This window comes from Rhinolophus sinicus, linkage group LG07 (assembly GCF_036562045.2).
Source record: "Rhinolophus sinicus isolate RSC01 linkage group LG07, ASM3656204v1, whole genome shotgun sequence".
Lineage (NCBI taxonomy): Eukaryota > Metazoa > Chordata > Mammalia > Chiroptera > Rhinolophidae > Rhinolophus > Rhinolophus sinicus.
In genome coordinates, this window is record NC_133757.1 from 109,179,011 (window position 1) to 109,204,522 (window position 25,512).

At 36.0% G+C, this 25,512-nt stretch overlaps 1 protein-coding gene across 3 annotated transcripts in view; it reads left to right on the plus strand.

Annotated features, from left to right (window-relative positions):
• The window catches only part of TTC29 (tetratricopeptide repeat domain 29), a 360,428-nt gene extending 335,298 nt beyond the window's left edge, over positions 1 to 25,130 (plus strand). For all 3 annotated transcript variants that reach the window (XM_019730723.2, XM_074338461.1, XM_019730722.2), the window contains 2 exons: positions 18,754 to 18,820; positions 19,121 to 25,130. In XM_019730723.2, coding sequence (XP_019586282.2) covers positions 18,754 to 18,820; positions 19,121 to 19,154 — 101 coding nt within the window. In that variant the 3' untranslated portion in view covers positions 19,155 to 25,130. The remainder of the gene's footprint in view (positions 1 to 18,753; positions 18,821 to 19,120) is intronic.
• Positions 25,131 to 25,512: the final 382 nt, after the last annotated feature.

Consider the following 25,512-nt stretch of genomic DNA (forward strand, 5'->3'; position numbering starts at 1 on the left):
CAAAATATGCAACTGGTCATAACTGGAAGTGAGACAGACCAGGCAAGATCAATAAGTCCAGTTATACCATTCAGCAAAAATGCCACCCCAGAAGCCTTACTGGGCTTCCTAACCCCAGAATGAATGAGAGGTAGATTGACTAAATAGGTCTAATTTCTTGGCATTTTCCAAAACAAATATGAGACACAGTGTTTTTTTGCTAGTAAACCTTTTCACGAAGAACTATTCAGTACACGTTGGATGTTCAGATATCCCAAGAAGTTTGGAAAAGACAGAGTGGGGAAAGCAGACTCCCAAGAGTAAGGAGGATTCATTCAGCACGCAGAAGAGTGATGAAGAGTGTCACGTCTGGGATCAGATGACCTCAGTTCAAATTGTGACCCCACCATTTACTAGCGGTGTCACCATGTACTAGACTCTTTGGCCCTCTGCATATTCACCTACACTACCAGATAATAACATTAACCAATCAATTAAATGAGATCATGCATGTGAACCCACTAGGTTCCAGAATGCTGACTGCCATTATTACAGTGGTCCCTGGGCTGAAGGAATTTGCCACCTAGCACAATCTGGTAAGTTCTGAAGTCAAGACATGTGGTGCCATGAAGAACAAAGGAAACTCATCTAATTTAGGAAAAGCTTCACAGAGGGGATGCTTTTGAATTGTGTTGAAAATTAGGTAGGAATTCACTTGGTAGCTGGAAGGAAAGGATAATCCAGGAAGGGTAAAGGCGTGTGAGAAACCGCGGCATGGTTCAAGTATTGCATTTTGAACAGGTCGCTAGAGCATGTTAGGGCTGTGGCTGGAACTTTACTGGGAATGAGCACATGTAACTCTGCCAGCGACAGAGAGGATGGGCTGGAGATTATGAGAGACCAGACGCAAGGAGCCCAGTTAAAAGGCTGTTACCATAATCCAAAGAGAAGATGACCTAAATTAGGGCAATGGCAGAGGGAATGGAGAAAGAGGGATAAAGTAATTAATAAAGCTCTTCAATTCTTATTCCAGCATTAAAAAAAAAAAAAAAAGAAAAACTATGTAGTCAGGTACACGTTTCACCCCCTACATCTAAAATAATATTATCATGTGTTTGTGCTAAAATGGCCTCGTCAAAATATCAAAACACAGATTCTTTCACTTCAGAGGCAGAGTAAGTCTCATGGTACTAAGTGACTTTTCTGTGCCAGAAGGATCAATTTAGAATTAAAATCTGGAATCATTAAGACCTAGGATGGTTTAATACCTAATTTTAATGTTCTCTAATGAATTTTGAGCCCTGGTTCTTTGAATAGTTTTATCAGTAAAAAATGAAGACTTGGTGTCCATAATATTTACTTATTCCAATATCCAGTTGTTCATCAAATATTTGTTTCTGCCAGAGCCTGAGCTAGGTACTAGGGTGATGGCAAGCAAAACAGACACAGCACAATTCCAGGTTCTTATTCAGCTCACTCTCAATCTTCTATTTTTCCATGCTAGTCACCCAGTTCCTTTAGTTCTTTCAGTATCCTCTTTGTTACAATAAAAGCACGACCTTGCTAATGGTCCTGACTGCTCTAAACAAGGACATGTTTCTTCCAAGCCAGCTACCATCATTTTCCCTATTGTGTCTTTTAGGTTAGGCTAGATTGTAGTAACAAAAAGACACAAACAGTCAATAGTTCCACACAACAGGGATGTATTCCTTCTTTAGTTAACAGGTCAGAGAAGTAATAGGCCAGAGAGGTTCCAGGTCAGCATGTGGCATCTCTGTTCCTCAAAACCATTTAAAGATCCCAGACTCTCCCATCGTGTGGCTTCAGCATCCTCTAGGGCCCATCATTATTTGCATCCAACCAGCTAGGGAGGAAATCCGTTGAGAGACTTTTCATAGGACTAGGCCTCTAAGAGGCACACTTCACATTCCATTGGATGGACCTTAGACTCAGTCATACCTGACTACAAAGGAAGGCTGGGAGATGTAGTCCAGCAGTGTGCCCAAATAGGGAGAAAATAGATTTGGTGTCCAGCTGGCAGTCTCGACCACAGCTATCTACCACCAGCATCTGTATGACGGGGAGAGGGTATAGGGGTACACTATATTTATTGATCTAAAGTAGGAATTGTAGGGGAAAGGATGAAAATATGAGCACAAACTGCTTCATTTTCATACTAGAAATGGTCTACACAGATTCTTTAAATGTAATGTTAGAATCAATTACACCTCACTCCAAATGTCCAAGCAAACTACAATAGCCTTTTCCTGGGCAGTGCTAGAAAATCATTCAACAACTATGTAGAGTGCTTATTCTATGCAAAACCCTGTGCTGAAATTTGAGTTGGGGCATGAGGGATACAAATTTGAATCTTAAGCTCAGTGGTTTTACAGTCCAAACTTGGAAGAAAAGTATGTATACAAATATCCAGATATAAAGTAGAATGTAATATATGCTACAACAGAAAGGGATACAGGAGTTCCAAAGCATCCAGCAGTCATGTTCTTGGTATTCATCCAAAGGAGTTAAAAACATGTCAACACAAACACCTGCACACAGATAATTTTGGTAGTTTTACTCATAATTGCCAAAACTTGGAAGCAACCAAGATGCCCTTCAGGGAGCGAATGGATAAATAAACTGCAATACATCCAGAAAATGAAATATTGCTCAGTGTTAAAAAGAAATGAGTTATCGAGTCATGATAAAACATGGAGGAGTCTTAAATGCATATTACTAAGTGAAAGAAGCCTATCTGAAAAGGATACACACTATATCATTTCAACTATATGATATTATAGAAAAGGCAAAGCCATAGAGATGGTAAAAAATTAGTAGTTGCCAGGGATTAGGGATGAGGAAAGGATAAATAGGCAGAGCACTGAGGATTTTTAGGACAGCAAACTATTCTGTATAATACTGTAATGGTGGATACATGTCACTGTATTTTGTCAAACACATAAAATGTTCAACACCAAGAGTGAACCCTAATGTAACCTATGGACTTCAGCAATGATGATATGTCCATGTAGCTTCATTGACTGTAACAAATGTACCACTAGGGTGGGGGGTGTCACCTGTGGAGGAGGCTCTGCATGTATGGGGGTAAGCGGTATATGGAAATTCTCTGTATTGCAGTTTTACCGTCAACCTGAAACTGTTCTAAAAAATATATCTTTAAAAAAAAAGGGGAGAAAGATATCCAATATATACTGTTTCTTAAAAAGTATAGAAACATGTGTATAGTACGGTGACATTTGTGTACAAATAAAACATAAATATGTATTATATATTTATATGTGAATATGTATTCTATTATCCTTTTACATGTGCATGGAATGTTTCTGAAAGGATATTGAAGAAACATTGCCTTTAGGGAAGGGAAGTAAGTAGCCGGGGATCAGGATTTTGAATAGACTCTCACGGTCCAACCTTCAAAAAAGGAAGTACCATGTGCGTGTATCAACTGTTCAAAAAATAATTAACTTTTAAAGTAAAGAATGTGACATACAGGGAACGATTACAGAATCCTTAGAGCCAGTCTTAGTCCACTGGGCTACTGTAAAAAAATACCATAGACTGGGGTCTTATAAACAATAGGAATTTATTTCTCACAAATCTGTAGGCTGGGAAGTCTGAGGTCAAGGTGTTGGCAGATTTGGTGTCTGGTGAAAGCCCACTTCCCGGTTCATAGAAGGCTGTCCTTTCACTATGTCCTGATGTGGTGGCAGGGGCAAGAAAGCTTCCTGGGCCCTTATTTATAAGGCCACTAATCCCATTTATGAGGGCTCCACCCTAATGACCTAATCACTTCCCAAAGGCTTCACCTCTAAATACCATACATCACATTGGACGTGAGGATTTAATATGTGAATCTGGGGGGGACCCAAACATTCAGTCTATAGCAGGACCTATTATTTTTTCACTCTTTTATTAAATCACAAGGATTTAATAAAATTCTTCCTCTATAATAATGTCAATACAAAGAGACTATTCGTGTTGCTTCCTAAAGTTGAACCAACTCTTTACCGTACTTGGTCTATATTTTATAGTTGAGAAAAAGTAGCCTCATAAAGGCCTCTTTAATACCGCTCCAAATATGTTGTTTGTATACCATCTTAACGAAAAGTATTACTGACCCCTGAGCAAAATAACTGGTACCAAAAAAAAAAAAGTGTAATTATGTGACAATATTTAAGTAAGAAAACAGGTCAATCGGGTAAGAGATAACTGAGATATGAGGGCAGAGACGGTGTCAGACAATTTTTTTAAATAGGTGGTTTAGGTGTATAGATATAAGGGACTCTATTCCAGTTGATGTGTAATCTACTTGACCTTCTCAATATGTGGGATGAAATACTGTATGATGCTGGAGCAAATCAACACAGCTTGAAAGTACATAGAGTTTTTTGTTCTCAGTTTCTTAGCTCAGATAAAAACAGCAAGAATTATGAACACACACTTTTATGTATTTTATATTGATATTTATTTTAATATATTTATAGTATATCTGCATATTTATGTTATTCATATATATTAACTTTTAGTACAATTTATGTACTGGGGGTGCCAGAAAAATGTATACACATGACTTGTATTCATCTTTTGTTATCGGTATATATTGGGTATTACAATTTTAATAGCTTTTCCCTTTCTTAAAATGTGTATACATTTTTTGGCACCCTCTGTATATAAATTTGATGTTATCTTGTCACTGAAAAGACTATTTTTATTTTTCTTCAGCTTTATTCATAAGGGATAAGCCATAAAAATTGTCTTTTTCCAGTAACGATTATCATCTGAATATGTATTATCATTTTTAATATCATCCCATCATTAAAACATAATTTATGTAGTGTCTTTCCATATAAAATATGTCTGGTTTTAAGATATAGTACCTTTTTTTCCCCAACCACAGTATGGTAGAGACAAAGAAGGTAAATAAGGGAGATTATTTGTGGAATAAGAATAAACACTCTTCCACTTCAGCTTTTTCTCTATTCTCCCATCGATGCCTATGCATAGTCCAGTTACATAACTGAAACGGGGAAAGGTGACTTGATAGTCTTTGCTCTTTGAAACAACTGAATTCATGAAAATTAAGATAATTTGTATAGCTGAAACCTTCTTTTATAAAGACAGAAAGGAAAAAAGTATTTATTTAAACTGAACTGTTTTAAATTATTTTAATATATTTTGCATAAAAATCTTGCTTCTTTTCTGAAGTACTTCAGAAATTGTGACTACCGATAAAAGTTTAGACTTTTCAGACTTTACTTGGAAGATAAGCAAATAATATAATCAGGAGGAAAACTCATTCTTAAAAACTGAGTATTTCTTACATGCGCATTAAAGAGTTGTCCATAGATCTTGCAGGAGAACATTTTTTAATCACCTGGCATTTCAAACAAATAGCTTTGTCTTAATTATATATCTTTTAAACACTCATCTAAACTTTAAAGAGTAAACATATTCATTCTGTCTTCTTTCAACAGACATTTATTGGCCATATGTGCCAAGCAATAGTTTATGATGTTCATTCAGAAAACATTAAGTATGTACTATCTCTAAAACATCATGCAAGGTACTATATAGATACAGGGACGAATATATCAGTTTTCAAAAGAGAACAGACTATAAGCTAAAGACTACAAAGAAATCGTTATTATATACTTAAATTCAAACCAGAGAAAGGTTTTCAAAGATGACTTCTACTTATCTATGTCAAAATATATGCACAGTTGTATAATATACACATGTGGAGGAAACATGCTCTAACACAGAGATTCTCTGCTTTTCAAATTTTTGACCCACCAATCCAGCTATCAAAGAACCCAATGAGCTTATTTTTCCTGATACAAGCATATAACTGCATTTATATGTGTTCTGTTAAGGTCTTAGATTTTGTTTTGGACCTCTGTTCCCCTTATGAGACTATCCTAAATTAATTGCTTTATGAAACTGTATATGAAACTCTCATTTCTTCTCTGAAGACCAGGCCCTAATCCCAAGCAGTATGCCATCATTGCAGATTGAGCACCCACCGCTTTCCTCAGCCATGTATTCCTGAATCCATCTCATTTGAACACTGCCACAAACTGTACCCCAGAACCTATCCCACAAGCTTTTTTCACTTGCTGGGTGCTCAATAAATATCAATTGACTGAATGACAAATGAATAGGGGTTATCAGTTGACAGACACACTGTATGTTCAACATAAACTGGAACAGCTGTTTAAAATTTGAATCATCCTGAAAGTAGAGTTGCATGAATCTCTGTCCCATTCATTATTATACAAGTGAAATTTAAAAAAAAAAAAAAATGTATGTTTAATCAAAAGGATGTCTGTTGAGCAATTGGTTTGCTCCTTGGGTGCTACAAAGCTCATGTCGTAATGGCCCAGAGCTGGTCTAAGTAGCATTTCAGGAGTCTTCGTGTATGATTTTTATTTCTCATTGTCCTCACCTTCTCTGAAAAGAATGACTGATAGCCTTTCCTTGTGATATCTTGGCTTTTCAGAGCGTTGTTTTATCTGTTTTTTATAACCAACCTTACACTTGTTCAGTGTAATTTTCGCTTTATGTAGCATATAAAAAAAAAAAAGTCTGAGATATGGTGCCCCATGAATTAACAAGAATGGCTGGACAAAAGACAAGAAATCTTTTAAAAATGAATGTTCACATTAAATACCTTGGATAGGTAGGCCTCCTGGGGATTTTTCTTTAATGCAGCAAAAGTACACCGCTTCTGTTTTCAGATATAGTTTCTTTCAGACACTGAGCTTGTCTATAGTCATATTACATAAGTAAGGGCTTAGTTTGTACATTAGTATTACATCTTAGAGTTTTACTAAATCCTCTTTTGATCAATCTGCTATTGAAGAGAGATCTATATTGATTTCTTCTACACTTGTTTATGGCATTTATTTTGATATACCTAAGATTAAAAGCCAAATTAACAAGTGTAATCAATTTTCTTGGTTATAAAGAAAGGTTCTCTAGTACCCTTAGACACATTCATCTAGGGATAAAAAAAAAAATCTAAGTGAAGATGTTGTAATAAATGGATCGATTTATTCAATCACTTGGCATAAAAACATCATCCCTGGGAAAGCGCTCTCCTCTAAGAGCTTTAGCTACTGAGTTTCACTTGTGTTGCACCAAATGATTTGCATTTTTAGAGAAATTTCATGTCTGCAGTGAGCTCCAGTGAAAACATGAATAAATTGCTTTCTTACCCTCTTTTTCTGACTTACGAAGCTGAATCCATTACGGGTTGAGTCCGAGTATAATGAAATAAAGGCAACAACAGCTCACATGATGGAAACCCTGGATTAGGATTAGTCCAAGCTCAGTTGTCCTGGCCTGTGGTCAGATTAGTGGTCTGCAGGGAGATCCCCGGGGCTGGGGCAATTTTTTAAACGGCTGCATTAGAAACGGTCTCTAGAAGACAAGAAATTAAATAGACAAACAACGACTAAGAACTAAATAGGCTTTCCACAGCAGTTCTCTACAGTCAGATAAATCAGCCTCTCCATGGCTAACACATGGCAGTTGCCTAGGAGGCTTTCTTGTTACCCATCTTCTTTCTGAATTCACTGAAGGGAGATTGGGCATATGAGTAGAAGTCAGACGCACGGGCTTTGGAGCCAAACCAACCTGAGTTTGAATCTCCACTGAGCCAGTTACCAGTTGTGTGACACGGAGCCAGTTAATCCCTCCCACCTTTGATTTCCTTTCTATAGAACGGGGATAATAATACCTAGAGCACAGGGTGGTTGAGAGGATTTTTTAAAAAAGTCTTAATCACATTCCCGAGTACAAAATACACTCCCAGTCCATGGAAACAAATTTAATTTTTGCTTATGATCTAAATGTTGCAACTGAACAAAAGACAAGCAGCCAATACTCTTCCTTTTACAGAGCATGCTATTTTGCTCCTATATTAAATAGTAAGTACCAGTAAGGGTGTATCAAACAGTGAGTCTCAAATTTTAATGTGCAAATGAATCACCTTGGAATCCTTTTAAAATGCAGATTCTGATTTACTAGTTCTAGAGTGGGGCCTGACAAACTCCCAGTAATACTGATGTTGCTGGTTTCGAAAGCACGCTTAGAGACCACAAACATATAGGTCATCTGGAAATGGTATTTATTTCAAATTTCGTTTCTCTTTGCCATTATTTTTTTTAATTAAAGTTTATTGGGGTGACAATTATTAGTAAAGTTACATAGACTTCAGGTGTACAATTCTGTAATACATCATCTATACATGACATAATGTGTTCACCACCCAGAGTCAGTTCTCCTTCCATCACCATATATTGGATCCCCTTTACCCTCATCTACTCTCCTCCCCTCCTACCCTCTAGTAACCACTAAACTATTGTCTGTGTCTACGAGTTTTCATTTCTTCATTTGTTTGTCTTGTTCTTTTGTTGTTTTCAGTTTTATATACCACATATCAGTGAAATCATATGGTTCTTGACTTTTTCTGTCTGACTTATTTCGCTCAGCATAATAATCTCAAGATCCATCCATGTTGCTGCAAATGATACTATTTCACCTTTTCTTATGGCTGAGTAGTATTCCATTGTGTATATATACCACAACTTCTTTATCCAATCATCTATTGAAGGACACTTTGATTGTTTCCATGTCTTGGCCACCGTAAACAAAGCTGCAACAAACATTGGAGCACATATATCTTTGTGGATAAATGTTTTCAGATTTTTGTGTTAGATACCCAGGAGAGGGATTGCTAGGTCATATGGTAATTCTATTCTTAATTTTTTCAGGAACCTCCACACTGCTTTTCATAGCTGCTGCACCAGTCTGCATTCCCACCAACAGTGTATGAGGGTTCCTTTTTCTCCACTGCCTGTCCAACACTTGGTGTTATTTGACTTGTTGATGAGAGCCATTCTAACTGGTGTGAGGTGATAGCTCATTGTGGTTTTTATCTGCATTTTTCTGATGATTAGTGATGTTGAGGTTTTTTTTTATATGTCTATTGACCATTTGTATGTCCTCTTTGGAGAAACGTCTATTCATGTCCTCTGCCCACTTTTTAATTGGATTGTTTGGGGGTTTTTTTTGTTGCTGTTGTTGAGTTGCATGAGTTCCTTATATATTTTGGATATTAGCCCCTTATCAGAAGCATTGTTTGCAAAAATCTTCTCCCCTTCAGTTGGTTGCCTCTTTATTTTGTCATTGGTTTCTTTTGCTGTGCAGAAGCTTTTTAGTTTGATATAGTCCCATTCATTTATTTTAGCTTTTACTTCCCTTGCTTTTGGGATCAAATTCATAAAATGCTCTTTGAAACCAAGGTCCATAAGTTTAGTACCTATGTTTTCTTCTATGCAGTTTATTGTTTCAGGTCTTATGCTTAGGTCTTTGATCCATTTTGAGTTAATTTTGGTACATGGTGACAGAAAGCAGTCTAGTTTCATTTTTTTGCATGTGGCTTTCCAATTCTCCCAACGTGATTTATTGAAGAGGCTGTCTTTTTTCCATTGTATGTTTTTGGCTTCTTTGTCAAAAATTATCTGTCCATATTTATGTGGATTTATTTCTGGGCTCTCAATTCTATTCCATTGGTCTGTGTGTCTGTTTTTCTGCCAATACCATGCTGTTTTGATTATTGTTGCCCTGTAGTACAAGCTAAAGTCAGGGAGTGTGATACCTCCATTATTCTTTTTTCTTGGGATTGCTTTGGCTATTTGGGGTCTTTTGTGGTTCCATACAAATCTGATGAGTTTTTGTTCTATTTCTTTAAAAAATGCCATTGGGATTTTGATGGGGATTGCATTAAATCTGTATATTGCTTTGGGTAATATGACCATTCATTTTTATGAAAATTTAAAAGGCAGGCTTCCTCATCTGGGATCGATAAAGTTTTAATCTGGGGTTTTGGTGGGAGAATTGTTTGGGTGTTTCAAGGAAGATCTATTTCTAGGAACTACTTTGCGGCTGACAAGGTCCATATCTACTCATCTTATTATATTTGGATTGGATATTGTATGCTACAGTACCTTTTGTTTGAAAATCTCAGCGTACATTGGAAAATTTGATTTTTGCAAAAATAATTTTTATGTCTCTAGATTATTTATTAAAAATATCATCTCCTATATAACCCATTGTTCTAAAGTAGTCCGTCTGTGAAAGAACATGGAGTTTGTGTGTTTTCCAAACTCTGTTATTTTTATAAAGGCACCAGAAAAAAAAATCCAACTTTATCTATTAGCATTTAGGTTTATATTATATATGTTACACTTCACATAATTTGGTCAAGGAAAATTAAACTTGGGAATGATAACGAAATGGTTACTGCTTTTAATTCGTTAACTCATCCTCGAGCTTCAATTTAGGGAAATAGATGAGCAGGATAAATTTTCAAATGAATGTTTAAATTAATGATAGACTTTCTCATTTTTAGATTTGAGGAAGATTGATTTTCAGGTCTTGGGGATTTTTTTCTTTTTAACCAAAATTGTTACAATGAAAGTATAAAGTAAAATGTAAAAACGGAAGTAATGACCAGTATACATCTTTAATTTATCACACTTTACGTTCAGGTTACATTAGACCACTTAACACATAGTATCAGAACCTTAAGACACATACTTCTATTTCTCCCCTACCAACCTTTGCAGTATTATTGTTAGATATTTTACTTTTACATATATTATAAATCCCACGCTATATTCTTACTATTTTGTTTAAACAGTCAAATATAATTTAAAGATATTTAATAATCTTTAAAATCTTTTTTATGTTGACCTATGTACCTACCATTTCTTATGCTCTTCATTCTTTAGCATAGATCCAGATTTTCATCTGGTGTCATTTTCCTTCTGCCCGAGGACGTAATCATTTTTGTCATGTAGTCCACTGCTGATGAATTGCTTCAGCTTCATGTGTCTGAAAACATTTTTATTTTGTCTTCTTTTTTCAAAGATTTTTTTTTTACTGCTTATAGAATTCTAGGTTTGACAGAGTTTTGTTTTGTTTTGTTTTGTTTCTTTTAATAATCCAAGTTTATTGAGCTTGGGTTTGTTGAATTTCTTAGATCAGTGGGTTTGTGATGTTCATGAGTTTTTAAAATTTTTTCAGCTATAATTTCTTAAAATGGTTTTCAATTCTTCACCCACCACCTTCCAGAACTCCAATAACGTGTATAGTAAGCTGCCTGACTGTCCTACAGCTCACTGATGCTCTGTCCAGCTTTTTAATTCTTTATCTTTCTTTGTCTTATTTTGAATACTTTCTACTACTCTGTCTTCAGTTTCACTCGTTTCCTTTGATTATACCTTCCATGTCTCTAAACTTTCTTTAATGTCTAAAATACAGCATTAACAACTGTTTTAATAACTGTGTCTGTTTTAATAACTGTGTTTGTTCCAAATTCTAATAACTGTGTCAGTTCTAGGTCAGTTTTGATTGATTGATTTTTCTCCTCATTCTACTTCCTTTAATGGTTTACTCGATGCCAGACCATTTTGAATTTCACCTTATTTTTGGTGCTGGATACTTTTGTAATGTATAAATATTCTTGAGCTTTGTTCAAAGGTGAAGTAAAGTTACCCAGAAACAATTTGATCCTTTCAGGTCTTGCTTTTCAGATATTTCAGGTGGGACCAGAGAAAGGTGTGATTTAAGGATAATTATCCCCCACCTTTGAGTCACAACCCTTCTGAATACTCTACCCAATGACCTATGAATTATGAGGTTTTCCATTGTTGCTGGTGATTAACAGGGAGCATTCCCAACCTTCTGTGGATACCATGTACTGTTCTGTCCCATTCTTGTGGATTGTTCTTTCCCAGTGTTGAGTAGTATCGTCACATATACAGTCTGATCTGTACTTCACTGACTACTTGAGGGGATCCTCTACAAAGCTCCAGAATTCTGTGTGCAGCTTTCTCCTCTCCATCACACTAGTTGCTAACTCCTGTTGCCTGGGTCTCCCTAGTCTCTCAGCTTCATCTCCTCAACTAATGGAGTTTGCTGGGCTCTTCTTTCTGGGTTCCCCCTCTCTGAGCCATGGCTTGGAAACTTCCTCAAGGCAGCAAACTGGGCAATTACAGGCCTCATATTGTTTGTTTCCTGTCTCTTGGAGAGCACTGATGTCCAGTGTGTTCAAAACCATTGTTTCCATATATTTTGTTCAGGGTTTGTTTTTTTTCTTGGGAGGGGGCACGTATTTCATGAAAGAGGGTAATCTGAGTTCTGTTCCTTCATATTAACTAGAAAAATGCAGAATTTGTAATGTAGCATTAACAGAAGAAATAAAAAGAACTGTATGAAGATATCAACACTACATTTATTTAAGAAAGTATTTAGCATCTGAACAGATCTATAGACCTGAATCAAATACTTTCATTAAAAGTTTAGATATCCAGAAGAAATTCAGTATAATTCTGTGTCAATATGGTCTCATCAATGCTTCTCCAGGCCTAGCTCCATTCCATCTATTTAAGATAATGGTGTTTATGGGGGGAATAGAACCTATAATTTTGAGTTACAATATACTTCTAATCTTTGTATAAACTTTAATAGGCTTTAACTATTAACAAAAGCCTTTGGAAAGGGTATTGCTATATACCAGAACCCGAACTATGAAAGAACACGTGTCAGTTTTTGACACTTAAGAGAATCTACCCAAACTTAGAAGATGTGTTCTGCCTTAAAAGTTTATATCTTGACTATTATACTCATAAGCTGTAGAATAACCACATCGTGATTTCTACTTCAAAACACAGATAGAACAGATTACCCCTATGTTTGTTAAAAAAGAAAAATAGGAGAGTTTTACCAAAACACACACACACACACACACACACACACACACACACACACATTTTCTTGGTAGAGTGAGATGAAGCCTGTAATCTCAGGCTTTCATTCAAAGAATTTTTCCTGAACTGTAAGATGAGAAGTGCATGCTAAGATGAATGACAAACCAATATTACAAAAAAGAAGAAGAAAAAGAAGAGGAAGAGGAAGAAGGAAAAGAAAAAGGAGAAAGAGGAAAGGAAAGAGAAGCATCAAATCATAAACCAGCCTCAAATATGTTGACATTTAACATGCTGCACATGACTAAATTTCACTTTGTGTTTATTATATGCTATTACACAAACACACACACACACACTAAGATCCATTCTCCCATTTTGCTCTGTGTCCCAGGAGACTGACTGCAGACAGCATCTCACAGATGCACTTGCCTTTGGGATTCCTGGCTTGGATTTATCCAGAGGTAGTCACCAGCAGGAGATCAGAGGTTAGGAAGGTGGTGAAGTCAGGGAATTATTCCTCTGCCCCTGACATCAGCTCAGTTCTGACAGCCGTGACACTCTACAACAACAACTACTACTAGATTCTCTGAGTGACCCCTTTCCTAAATCTCCGTTTCTCACTCAGGGGGCATTAACGCCATCCTCTCTCCCTTTACCCTTCAGCCCCGGGAAGACAATGGCATGGCATCCCTCCATGGTGCATCACAGGGTGTTCAGCATCCCTTGTCGGTTCCTTAGCCCTGCCCTCCTCCCTCAATAGTCTCTTCATTAGTCTCTTCAGAATCCCAGCTGAATGTGCCATCTGCTTCCTCCTGACTGGTACCCATTCCTCCTCTATTGTGAGTGTCAAGTGGGGTGGCCAAAGGCAAGCAAGTACGAGACATATTAGGAAACTTCCACTTGCTGAGAAGTTCAGTTGATTAGAGAACAGTCCTAATGAGGCCAAAATTAGTGTCTGGCTGTTCTCCAGGACCACAGGCTGTATCCCTGACCAGCCATTTTACACACCATCAGTTACAAGGAGGAGCACGCCAAAAAGGACACGCGACTCTATGCCAATCCATCACCGCTTCTGGGAACATAATTTAAAAACTAGCTGTTCAACTGCTATAGCTTCAAAATCATCTTTGTTCCTGAAGGACAGCTTTTGTAATGTGCTTATAGTGAAAATTGTATATAGGTTATTTTAAATAATAAAACCATACCTGTCAATATCTTTTTTCAAAGATGTACTATCATCGCTTTACTTCGTCTATAGCTAATTATAATAACATGGGTTAAAAGTCAAACTTATCAAAACATGCTTTATATAGGTAATGAGGTTCAGGATTTATAAGAATATTTATTTAACTCATTTCTTTAAAGTTTTTTAATTGTTGTAATTAAATGAATGAAACTACATAACCATTGTCTAAACAAAAACAGATATTTATGTATTTATTTGTTTGAAGAGATTTTTCTGATTGTCAAGTGTAAATGACAGGTTTTCAGTTTATATACATATTTCCTTACAACAAAACTCTTTTCTCCTTAGTACAGTTACCTTATAAAACCATATTGTAATGAGACCATTGTAGATGTACTATTGTATTAATATTGACGCGCTGGGCTTACTTCCATGGTTTTGATTTTATATGATTTGAATACATGGCAGGGAGAGAAAGACTTTTTTTTTTTCAGAAATTATTTTCTGAGACTCTCCACTATCAGTGAGACAAAAGCACTGTTTCTACTAAAATTGAATCGAGGACATTAAGTAAAATGTGCTGAAATACTACAGCAAAATATAATCTCTTCATAGGATAATGCTACAATCACCCATAAGATATGAGCATTTTTACACATAGTCTTTATTCTTAATCATTTTCATAAAACACGATCTGCTTTATTTTTTGACAAAAACCTTTGAGTAATTTTGATAAGGTGAACAGAAGAAAGCACAGTCCTTGAACATTAGGTGATCAACTTTTTGACAACAGCAGGACCAGCATAGCTAATAGCATAATCGCCTGCAGGGTCCAGCTAAATATGATATACGAACGTAATCAACCGCTGTGATGACTATTCAGGAGTAATCCCTTTTGCTTTGAACTGCAACATATATTTCAACAAGGCAAAAAGCATACGAAGAAATTCTCTGCAGACCACACTGATACAATACAGCCTTCATATCCTGCGCTGTGTGTTTGCTACTCATAGTGAGTTTTAAATTTAAGGTAATGACTACTGTATATTCATGTGAGCACACAACCATACTTTTGATTTGTTGTGGAAAGGTTGAATCCATTACCAGAGGTCTAAGTCTATAAACTCTGACACAACCTTTTTATATGAGTTCTTATTTACCCTTTTCTAGAATAAGGCCACTAGAAATGTTTTGCATGGCAAAATTATAAAAATTCACCTTTTCAGTTACAAAACTACCCAGTAGTATCTCTTCAATTTCAACCCGTACTCCTCTGCAGATAACATTTTTTAAAGTCACATTTATATATAATACTGTTGTATTTGAAAATTATATGCTGCTGTTTCCAAGTAAAGGCATGGGATGGTTGGTTTATTGCCATTCATCACTTGCTGATTTATTCTAATGTTCTTTGATACAATATAGGCTGAGTGGCGGTATAAATGAGATCCTTTTGTTGCCCACTTGAGGGAATTTTGAGAGTCTTCACTATTAACAAGGAAGTGCCTGTTTCTACTGAAATGGTAGACAGTATAAGCAAATATCACACTCTCAACTTTGGTATTGGTTCTGGTCTTCCTTGGGTGAAATAGGCCCTAATCTTCCAGCGTACTTGAAGTCCTACAGATCAAACATCTCAAATCACACCGTCAGTCAGACTCACAGCAGAAAACCTGGGTTAGGAATCAAAATAAGTGCTTTTGCAAAGGTGGTGTGCACCTTGTTGCGAATGGATGGTGGTGTCAGAACACCTAAATGATGAGTTCAAGGTTTCCCCTATGTAAATTAATGACTGCTAAGGTTTCCTAGCACAGAGAGAATGTACATGTCTTTTAGTTAAACTAGCAATTGTGGCCTAAGTTGAAAAGAATAGCGACAGATATAACTATTTTTCTCATAGAATCTACTTGGGAAATAGCCCACAATAAAATTCACTGTTGTCAACAACTGGGGAAGGAATGCTAACTAATATATAGGTATAACTTCAAATTTGGGGAATCCAAGAAGGATTTCTCCAGCTTAAGTGATATTGGTACATCCTGCCAAACCAAAGGGAATGCTGAGTTTAAGACATTAGATAGAATAAAATAGGCATCAAGATGTTAGCATGGTTCTACATATTGTGATGCCATGAAAAATATTAAACTGAGAAATCCAAGATAGTGCTTTATATTAAAGAAAGATAGAACATTTTAGTTAAGGTAACAGCTGAACTCCTATTACAAAGAGTCCAAAAAATACAGTGGCTTAAGAATATGTTTGTTTCTTTCCTAATCCTGAAGTGAAACATGTACATTTATGAGGTAGCCCCGCAGGGAGCCATGACTTTCCATCTTGTTGCCCCATTGTCTCCTAGAGCAGGGTTTCTCAATCTTGCACTATTGAAATTTTGAGCTGGATGATTTTTTTGTTATGGAGGAGATGGAGGAATGGCTGCCATGGGCATTGTAGGATATTTAGCAGCAGCCCTGGCCCCTACTAGTTGTGACAACCAAAAATGTCTCCAGACATTTTCAAATGTCCCCTGTGGGGAAACATCACCACAGTTGAGAACTACTATGTTAGGGTATTGTCATTATCTGCATGCTAGAAACTGAATCATAAGGTAATCGTTCCATGTTCAAGATTGAGGAAAAGGAAAAGTTTAAGGAGAAATGAAAGCCCAATGTCTAACACTAAGACCCAAAAGCAGTATGTGTCATGATGTCCACATTCATTGGTGAGAACTTAAGTCTTGTGACTTCAACTCCATACTGATGGAGATGTAGTGAAGAGCAAAAACAAAAAAACAAAAACAAAAAAAAACAAACAAAAAAAACCTGATAAGTGGGAGGCAGACAGAAGGAATTGCTGGAGCCATGTCTTGTTGTCTTGTGTTGTGGACAAGGGAGGATGAGACATAGTGAAGTAGAGGCGTTGGCCTTCGATGGGAAGATAGGGCGTAGGAGAGTAACTCTTGACAGAGCTTGAGGAAGTTTCTTCCTACTACCTTGTATTTCTTCTATGAAACTAGTAAAATAAAATAGCACCCGATAATGATGATGGGTATGGAAGGTTTGAGAAAACAGATGAAATAGTTAAATAGACATCTAGGAGAATGGAAGAAAGAATGGACTAGCAGTGTTTAATAGGATTGCCTGAACACATTAAAGATCTACCTAATGTCTGTGGCCATAAATTTAAAGTGAGGCTCAGTTGTATATTTTTTCCAGCCACACTGAGCTATACAAAGCATGAGAATAAGAAGAGTTGTATTTATCCAAGGTTGTAGTTTTGTCAAGTGAGTACGACAAAGTGAGAAAACGGTAAGGAAATAGGTCTATATGCAAGGGAGTGAATGACCATGGAATTTAAATTGCATAGAGAAGGGATAGAAGACATCAAAATGGGGAGGAATGATGAAAAAGTGGTAGGACAGGAGGTCGCAATTTGATGAATTCCTGGGGTCGCGGTGTCAGAGAGAGTGATCTAGAAAGATAAAAGCTGGCACTCAGGAAGTTGCATGGAGAAAGCTGAGCTTGAGGGGGGCTTGCAGATACTGGCAATGACAATGTCTAAGCATGACCGTGGGAATTAATGGCTGTAGCAGGGTGAAGGGCAAAATCTAAAAGAACGGAACTCAAGGAATTGAGACTCAGGGTGGAAGAATCTTCTACACATACATTGAAATTGCTAAATTAGGAAGAGAAGGAGAGAGGGTGAATGTCCTGAAAGAGAACAATAGAGAGTAAGGAGGATACCTACCCATCTCCATGTCCAATGGTAAGAAGACTGAGGAAAACAAAAGCAAAAGGGCTTCTGGACTGGCAGTGTCCTCAGAAGACAGCCAACATTCTGTTAAAGCAAGAAAGTAAAAGGAATTTCAGAAAACAGGGTGAGAATACAGTGGAAATGTTTCAGGAATTGTGGTGAGTGAGAGATGGGGACAAACTACGAAATGTACAGAGCCTTATGTAAAGTAGAATACAGGAAATGAAGGGGGACCTGAAAACTGAGGCCTCTCATAAGCAAGGATAAAGAGTATCTTATTAGATTATCTAGTCTCAGTGACTTCAAGTCAAAAGTAGAATATGAAAGTTAAGTAACAAATTAACATGTCTATATGTATAAATTTCCCATATCTGATTTCGTTATATGGATACTTTATGTTGCTCTCTAAATTAATTTTCCTTCTGAGTATTACTTTAACAAGTCATCTTATGCCCCAAAAGAGGCTGATCCAGTTGCAATTTTATATATCATGAGAATTATGTGGATTAGGAATTCTGGCATGGCTTGGCTAGACATCAATTTAGGTCACCCAATGGTGGTACTCAGCTGACAGGTGGACTGGTTTGAAAAGTCCAAGACAGCTTCTCTCATAGACTGGAGCCTTGGTAGGATGGCTGGAAGACTGGGTTCAGCTGGGACTGTCAACTGGAAAATCTATACAATCTGCCCAGGATGACAGTCTCAAAGTGGTAGGACTTCTCCTACAGTGACTGGCTTCTGCCAAAGTAAGTGCCCTAAGACTCGTGGCTGAAAAGCTGCACAGCCTTTTTGCACCTAGTGTCAGAAGTCAGGCAGTCCCTTCCTCACATTCTATTGATTACAAAGGAGTCCTGAGCTAAGCCTGATTTCGAGAGGAGGGGAATTAGATTGTACATCTTGATGACGAAGTGGCAGGAACATGGAGAGTGAGTAAAGGCCATCTTTGTGGTCATCTTTGACCAAGTACAAGCTCAAAATAACTATCAGCTGTATTTGTGATAAATCATTAAATTTGTACGTCTTTTTTTTTTTCTTTAGGAGAGTCAAGAAGAGGCACATTTGCAAGTTTATACGAAACCTCAGAGCACTTGGAAGAACTCAGTGGGTATGATAAATCAACTAAAAAGTTTCTGTTAAGTACCCACATTATACGCACTACTAAGTATAATCTAACTCTCCAAGCACAAGAATAATTTCATCTAGCACATGATAAGCTAATACTGAAACACTGTCTTTAAAAAAAAAATCACAAATTTACTTTCAAATATCAAATAAGGATAAGTATTTTTAATCTTTTAACCTACTTGTATGTCTGAAAATTACAGAAAACAAAATGTCTTTCAAAGCAAGTGTCTTTTACTTTCTAGCCCAATATAACATTTAATTTTATAACATTTTATTTCAGATTTCCAGATAATGTCCAAAAAAATGAGACTTAAGCCAGCTTTTGACTCAGCAGCAAAGCAAGAAGAAATTTATCATGTCACTATAGTCTTTGATACCTGTGCTGAGTGTGTTACCAATAATACAGATAGAGTTATAATAAAACTATGACTATGTTTTCAGTGGATTTTGTATTGCAGTATACTACTACAAATTTAGTCCAAAACATCTAAATCCGTGCAAATAAAATATATCACAAATGATTGAATATTAACAATTATCCATAAAATAAACTAAAAATTTCCCTCTTATCCACTATTCCACAAGAAATAGTGCTATCATAGAATCAAAATTTGGTTTTGTGTAATGAGAAAATAATTATAAACTTAAGGAAATCTATGCTGAATAAATGTGGGAAAATATTTACTAAAGTTCCAGGGAAACTTTTCCACATAGATTAAAAAGATTATAAGCAACAATGGCCATCATATTGATAAGTACTGTTCAAAACAGTTTGTTTTACCTATGTAAAGGAAAACTCTGTTTTCTCTACTCACACCATTTCTGGTGCCACATGTGTGTTTTTCCACACTAAGCAATTCTCCAGTTCTTGGCAGACATTGACTGGGTACCTTATAATTTAACTTATTTCTGACACTAACTGCCAGAAATTAGCACAGACCCCATAGATCAAAGGATCAGTTAGTTCCACAAGATTGTCCCCACTTCAGGTGCCAATGGCAAGTCCCAAGTTGTCATTTGTATTTCTGACTGACATGGCTACAAATCAGGGATTCTCTCCTCTCCTCAGGTCCAATAATTTGCTAGAAAGGCTCACAGAACTCAGGGAAACACATGCTTACATTTCCCAGTTTATTATAAAGGATATAATAAAAGACATAAATGCACAACCAAATGGAAGAAGCATAGGGCAGGTATGGGAAGAGGAGCACAGAACTTCCATGCCATCCCCAGGCGTGTCACCAGCCCACAAGCTCTCTGAATCCTTCCAGTTAGGTGTTTTGTGGAGGTTTCATTACCTAGACACAATTGATTAAATCTTTGCCCATTAGTAGTTAACTCAACCTGCAAGCCCTCTTTCCTCCCCAGAGGTCAGTGGATGGGGCAGAAAGTTCTAATGCTCGAATCACATAGTTAGCTCCCCTATCAACTACCCCCCTCCGCCCACCTACCCCAACCTTAGGGACTTTCCAAAAGTCATACCATTCATATAACCTTAAATGTGGTTGAAAAGAACTTATTGTGAATAACAAATAACCTTTATTACTCCAGAGCTACTTCAGGAATGGGGGGGGAAAAAAACAAGTATCATAACACTTTATGCTCCTTTCACCTTTATCATTCTGGAGCTATTTCAGGAGCCCGGAGCAAAAACTAAATGTTAATTAATTATATTACATTAGTAACTCTGCCAGGTGCCAGGGACAAAGACCAAATATATATTTCTTATTGTATCACAGCATTACACTGTATAAAATTATATTTTGTGATACTTTTAGCTGATAGTATATAATGTAACTTATCCACGTCAATTTACAAAAAATTAAGAAAATCCTTGTCTTAGGCTCTTCCCGGATGTGTCTGACAAAATGAGAGGACACAGCTGAAATGATTATGTGTATAATTTCTGGAGATCTGCAGATTGAGGGGAATCCATAATTAAGTACTGTGTCAAAAATAAAGACTTTACTCCCATTTTACCAATCCTTCTCAAATTCTTCAAAAAATAGAAGAGAAGGAACACTGCCAAATTTCTTTATGAGGCCAGCATTGTATTCACACCAAAATCAGACAAGGACACCACCAAAAACAAAAAAAAAAAAACAAAAAAAAGGAAATTACAGTCCAATATCCTTGATGAACATAAATGTAAAAATTTTTAACAAAACGTTAGCAAACTGAATTCAACAATACATTAAAAGGATCATTTATACATCATGATCAAGTGGATTTATTCTAGGGATGCAAGGATGGTTCAACATCTGCAAATCTAGCAATGTGATACACCGCATTAACAAAATGAAAGATAAAAACGATGTTATCATCTCAATGAATGCAGAGAAAGCATCTGACAAAAATCAACATTCATTCATGATAAAAACTCTCACCAAGCTGGGTATAGAGGAAACAAACCTCAACATAACGGAGACCATATATGACAAACCCACAGCTAACATCGCACTCAGTGGTAAAAGCTGAAATCTTTTCTTCTAAGATAAAAAACAAGATAAGGATGCCCACTCTTGCCACTTTTATTCAGCATAGTATTAGAAGTCCTAGCCAAGGCAATCAGGCAAATACATACATACATACATACATACATACATACATACATACATAAGCATCCAAATTAAAAAGGAGGAAGTAAAACTGTTTCTATTTGCAGATGACATGACATTATATTTAGAAAACTTTAAAGACTCCACCAAAAAGCTATTAGAGTAAACAAATTCAGTAAAGTCACAAAATACAAAATCAATATACAAAAATCAATTGTGTTTCTATACACTAATAACTATCAGAAAGACAAATTAAGAAACCAATTCTATTTACAATTGTATCAAAAAGAATAAAATACTTAGGAATAAATTTAACCAAGGAGGTGATAGACCTGTACATTAAAAACTGTAAGACATTGATGAAAAAAATTGAAGAAGACACAAATAAATGGAAAGATATTCCATGTTCATGGACTGAAAGAATTAATACTGTTAAAATGTCCAAAGCAATTTACAGATACAGTGCAATCCCTGAAAAACTTCCAATGGCATTTTTCAAAGAAATAGGATAATCAATCCTAAAATTTATATGGAACCACAAAAGACCCTCAAAGCCAAAGCAATTTTGAGAAAGAAGAACACAGCTTGAGGCATCACACTTCCTGATTTCAAAACATATTACAAAGCTATAGTAATCAAAACAGTGTGGTAGTGGCATAAAAACAGACAGGTGGGGGGAGGGGGGTTCACACAGTGTGAGGGATATAAATGATAAACGTCTAAGTTTTGCTTTGTCTTGTGCACCTGAAACTAATTAAAAAACAAATAAATAAATTTGGGGGGAAAAAAAAAGTAAAAAAAAACAGACAGGTAGAGTAATAGAACAGTATAGAGAGCCCAGACATAAGCCCATGAATATATGGTCAATGAATTTATGGCAAAGGAGCCAAGAATATACAGTGGTGAAAGGATAGTCTCTTCAATAAGTGCTGCTGAGAAAAGTGGACAATCACATGCAAAAGAATGAAACTGGACCCAACAATCTTATACTATACATAAAAATACACTCAAAATGGACTACAAGACCTGAAACCATAAAACTTCAAAAGAAAACAAAGGGGATAAGCTCCTTCACATTAGTCTTGGTGATGATTTTTGTTGTTGTTCGATTTGACAACAAAAACATGATAAACAAGTGGGACTACACCAAACTAAAAAGCTTCTGCATAGCAAAGGAAACAAGAGATAAGTGTTGGTAAGGATAAAAGAACAAGGAACCCTTGTGCACAGTGGGTGAGAATGTAAATTGTTGCAGCCACTATGGAAAACAGTAGGGAGGTTCCTCAAGAAAGTGAAAATAGAACTACCATATGATCCAGCAATTCCACGTCTGGGTATATATCTGAAAGAAAGAAAATCACTATCTCAGAAAGATATCTGCACTGCATGTTCATTGCAGCATTATTTACAATAGCCAAGACATGGAAGCAACCTAAATGTCCATTGAAGAGTTGATAAAGAAATGTGACTATTATTCAGCCATAAAGAGGAGATCCATATTGTCAGTTTGTGACAGCATGGATGGACCTTGAGGGCATCATTCTAAGCAAAATAAATCAGACGATGAAAGACAAATACTATATGCAGGTAACGCCATATAACATGGTTGTTAGGTTCCTAAAAATTGCCATGTTACGTGAATCCGTGTTATACGAAACAAAGAGATGGTACATAAAGCGGGTTAGGTTCCACAATTAAAAAAAAATGCTATTATATTTTTATAATTAAGAGAAATATCTTTATTAAAGCAATTTGCACCAAAAGTATAACATATTAATATGTGTTAAATAAGGTTTTCTTCATCATCACTGCTAAGCACCATTAACCAAGGGCGTGTTCTTTTTGACAAGATATCTTCATCCTCTGAACTTAATACTCCACAAACAAAATGGATTTAAAATTCTAATAAATTTTAAAATTCTGCAGTCAAATCTGATACGACATCCGTGCTCAAATGAAAAATTTCAAATGAGATATCTTTTGCTCTTAAAAGCTCTTATTACAGTCTGTGTTGTTCGGTGATTTCTCTAATTCTCAAACTGTGTTTGAGTGAAACTGTGTTCTAGGATGCTGTGTTGTACGAGGGTTTTCCCCAAATCTTGAAACGTGTTAAAGCAAAACCATGTTATAGAAGTGCCGTGTTATAAGGGAGTTACCTGTAATCTCACTTATATGTGGAATCTGATAAAACCAAACTCAGGGATATAGAGAACAGATTAGTGGTTGCCAGAGGCAGAGAGTGTGTGTGGGGGTGGAGGGGTGGTAAAATGGGTCAAGGTGGTCAAAATGTACAAATATCCAGTTATTATTTAAATAAGTTCTGAGGATATAATGTGCAGCATGTTGACTATAGTTGACAATACTGTATTGTATATTTGAAGGTTTCTACTTGAGTAGATCTTAAATGTTCTCATCACAACAGGGAAAAAAATTGTAACTATGTGAAATGATGGATGTTAACTAAACTTATTGTGACAATCATTTCACAATATATACATATGTCAAACCATTGTTTTGTACCTTAAACTAATACAATGTTAAATGTCAATTATATCTCAATAAAGCTGGGGGGGAAATAAAGTGTTTGAAAAAGAAAATTAAAGAAAAATCACCAATTGGAAGAAAACATTTGCAAAACACCTATCTGGTAAGGACTTGTATGAAGAATATATAAAAAACTCTGACAACTCAAAATAAGACAAAGAATGCAATTAAGAAATAGGCAGGAAATTTGAACAGGCATTTTGCCAAAGAAGATACACATATAATAAATAAGCACAAGAAAAGATCCTCAACACCATTAGTCATTAGAAGGATGCAGATTAAAGCCACAAAGAGCTATCACTACGTGCCTTCTAAAATGGCTAAAACTAAACAGTCTGACAATACCAAGTGCTGACAAGGATGTAGAGCAACTAGAATTCTCAAAATCACTAATGGAACTGCAAAACTCTACAGCTGTTTTGGGAAACAATTTATAGTTCCTTATAAATTTTAAAACACACCATATGACCCAGTAATCCACTCTTAGGTATTTACCCAAGAGAAATGAAAACATATCCACACAAAGACCTGTAGTGAATATTCATAGCAGTTTTATTCATAATAGCCAAAAACTGGAAATAACCCAAATGTCCATCAACTGGTGAATGGATAAACAAATTGTGATATACTCATAGAATGAAATACAACTCAGCAATAAAATGAAAGCTGCTGTTGATAAACGTAACAAGATGAATCTCAAAAGCATTATGCTAAGTGAAAGAAGGCAATCACAAAAATTCCTTTTATAGAACATTCTAGAAAAGACAAAACTGTGAACAGAAATCAGATCATTGGCTGCCAAGAGCTGAGGTAGAGGAAAGGAAGTGACAATACAAGGATATGAGGGAAGCTTGGGGTGGGGCTGTCAAAATGTTCTATATCTTGGTTGTGGTGGTGGTTGTACAACTGTATACACTTCTCAAAGGTAACTGAACTGTAATACTTGGTGATGAATTTTACTGTGTAAATTAGAACTCAATAAATCTGACTTGTGAGGAAAGGAGCATGTGACTATAGAGTATGTTCATCCTGATCACATTTTTATAGTTGTGTGTACTTGTAGTTATGTATATAGTTATATGTGTCTAGAATAAGGTCTTAAGTGATCTAAACTCAAATGTGAACTGTGATCATCTCCAGAGAATGGGAAGTGGGAATAATTTTACTTTTTATACATCTGTATTTGTTAAGATTTTTCCACGTACATGACTGTACATCATATATATGTGTTTTAATAATTAAAAATATTAAAGACAAAAAAGACTCTCTTACTGTGGGGTACAGTGTTTGCTTTTCATCACAAACACCCCATCTCATCTCACTCTATTTAAAAAGTGATAGTAACCATAAGAATACTTTCCTTTTATGAGAACAATTCTAGCCTTGTAGTTTTAAATTCAAATGACCAATACTTTTTTCCTCTGAAGCCTTTAATAACAGCCTTTTGCTATAGTGTCTCCTTAAATTAATTTTAAGGTCCTTTAAAAATATGTCTGGAAAATTTTGTGAGACTATTTTTAATCAAAATATTCACATCTTTGAAAACACATCAGGAAATTAGACATATCAA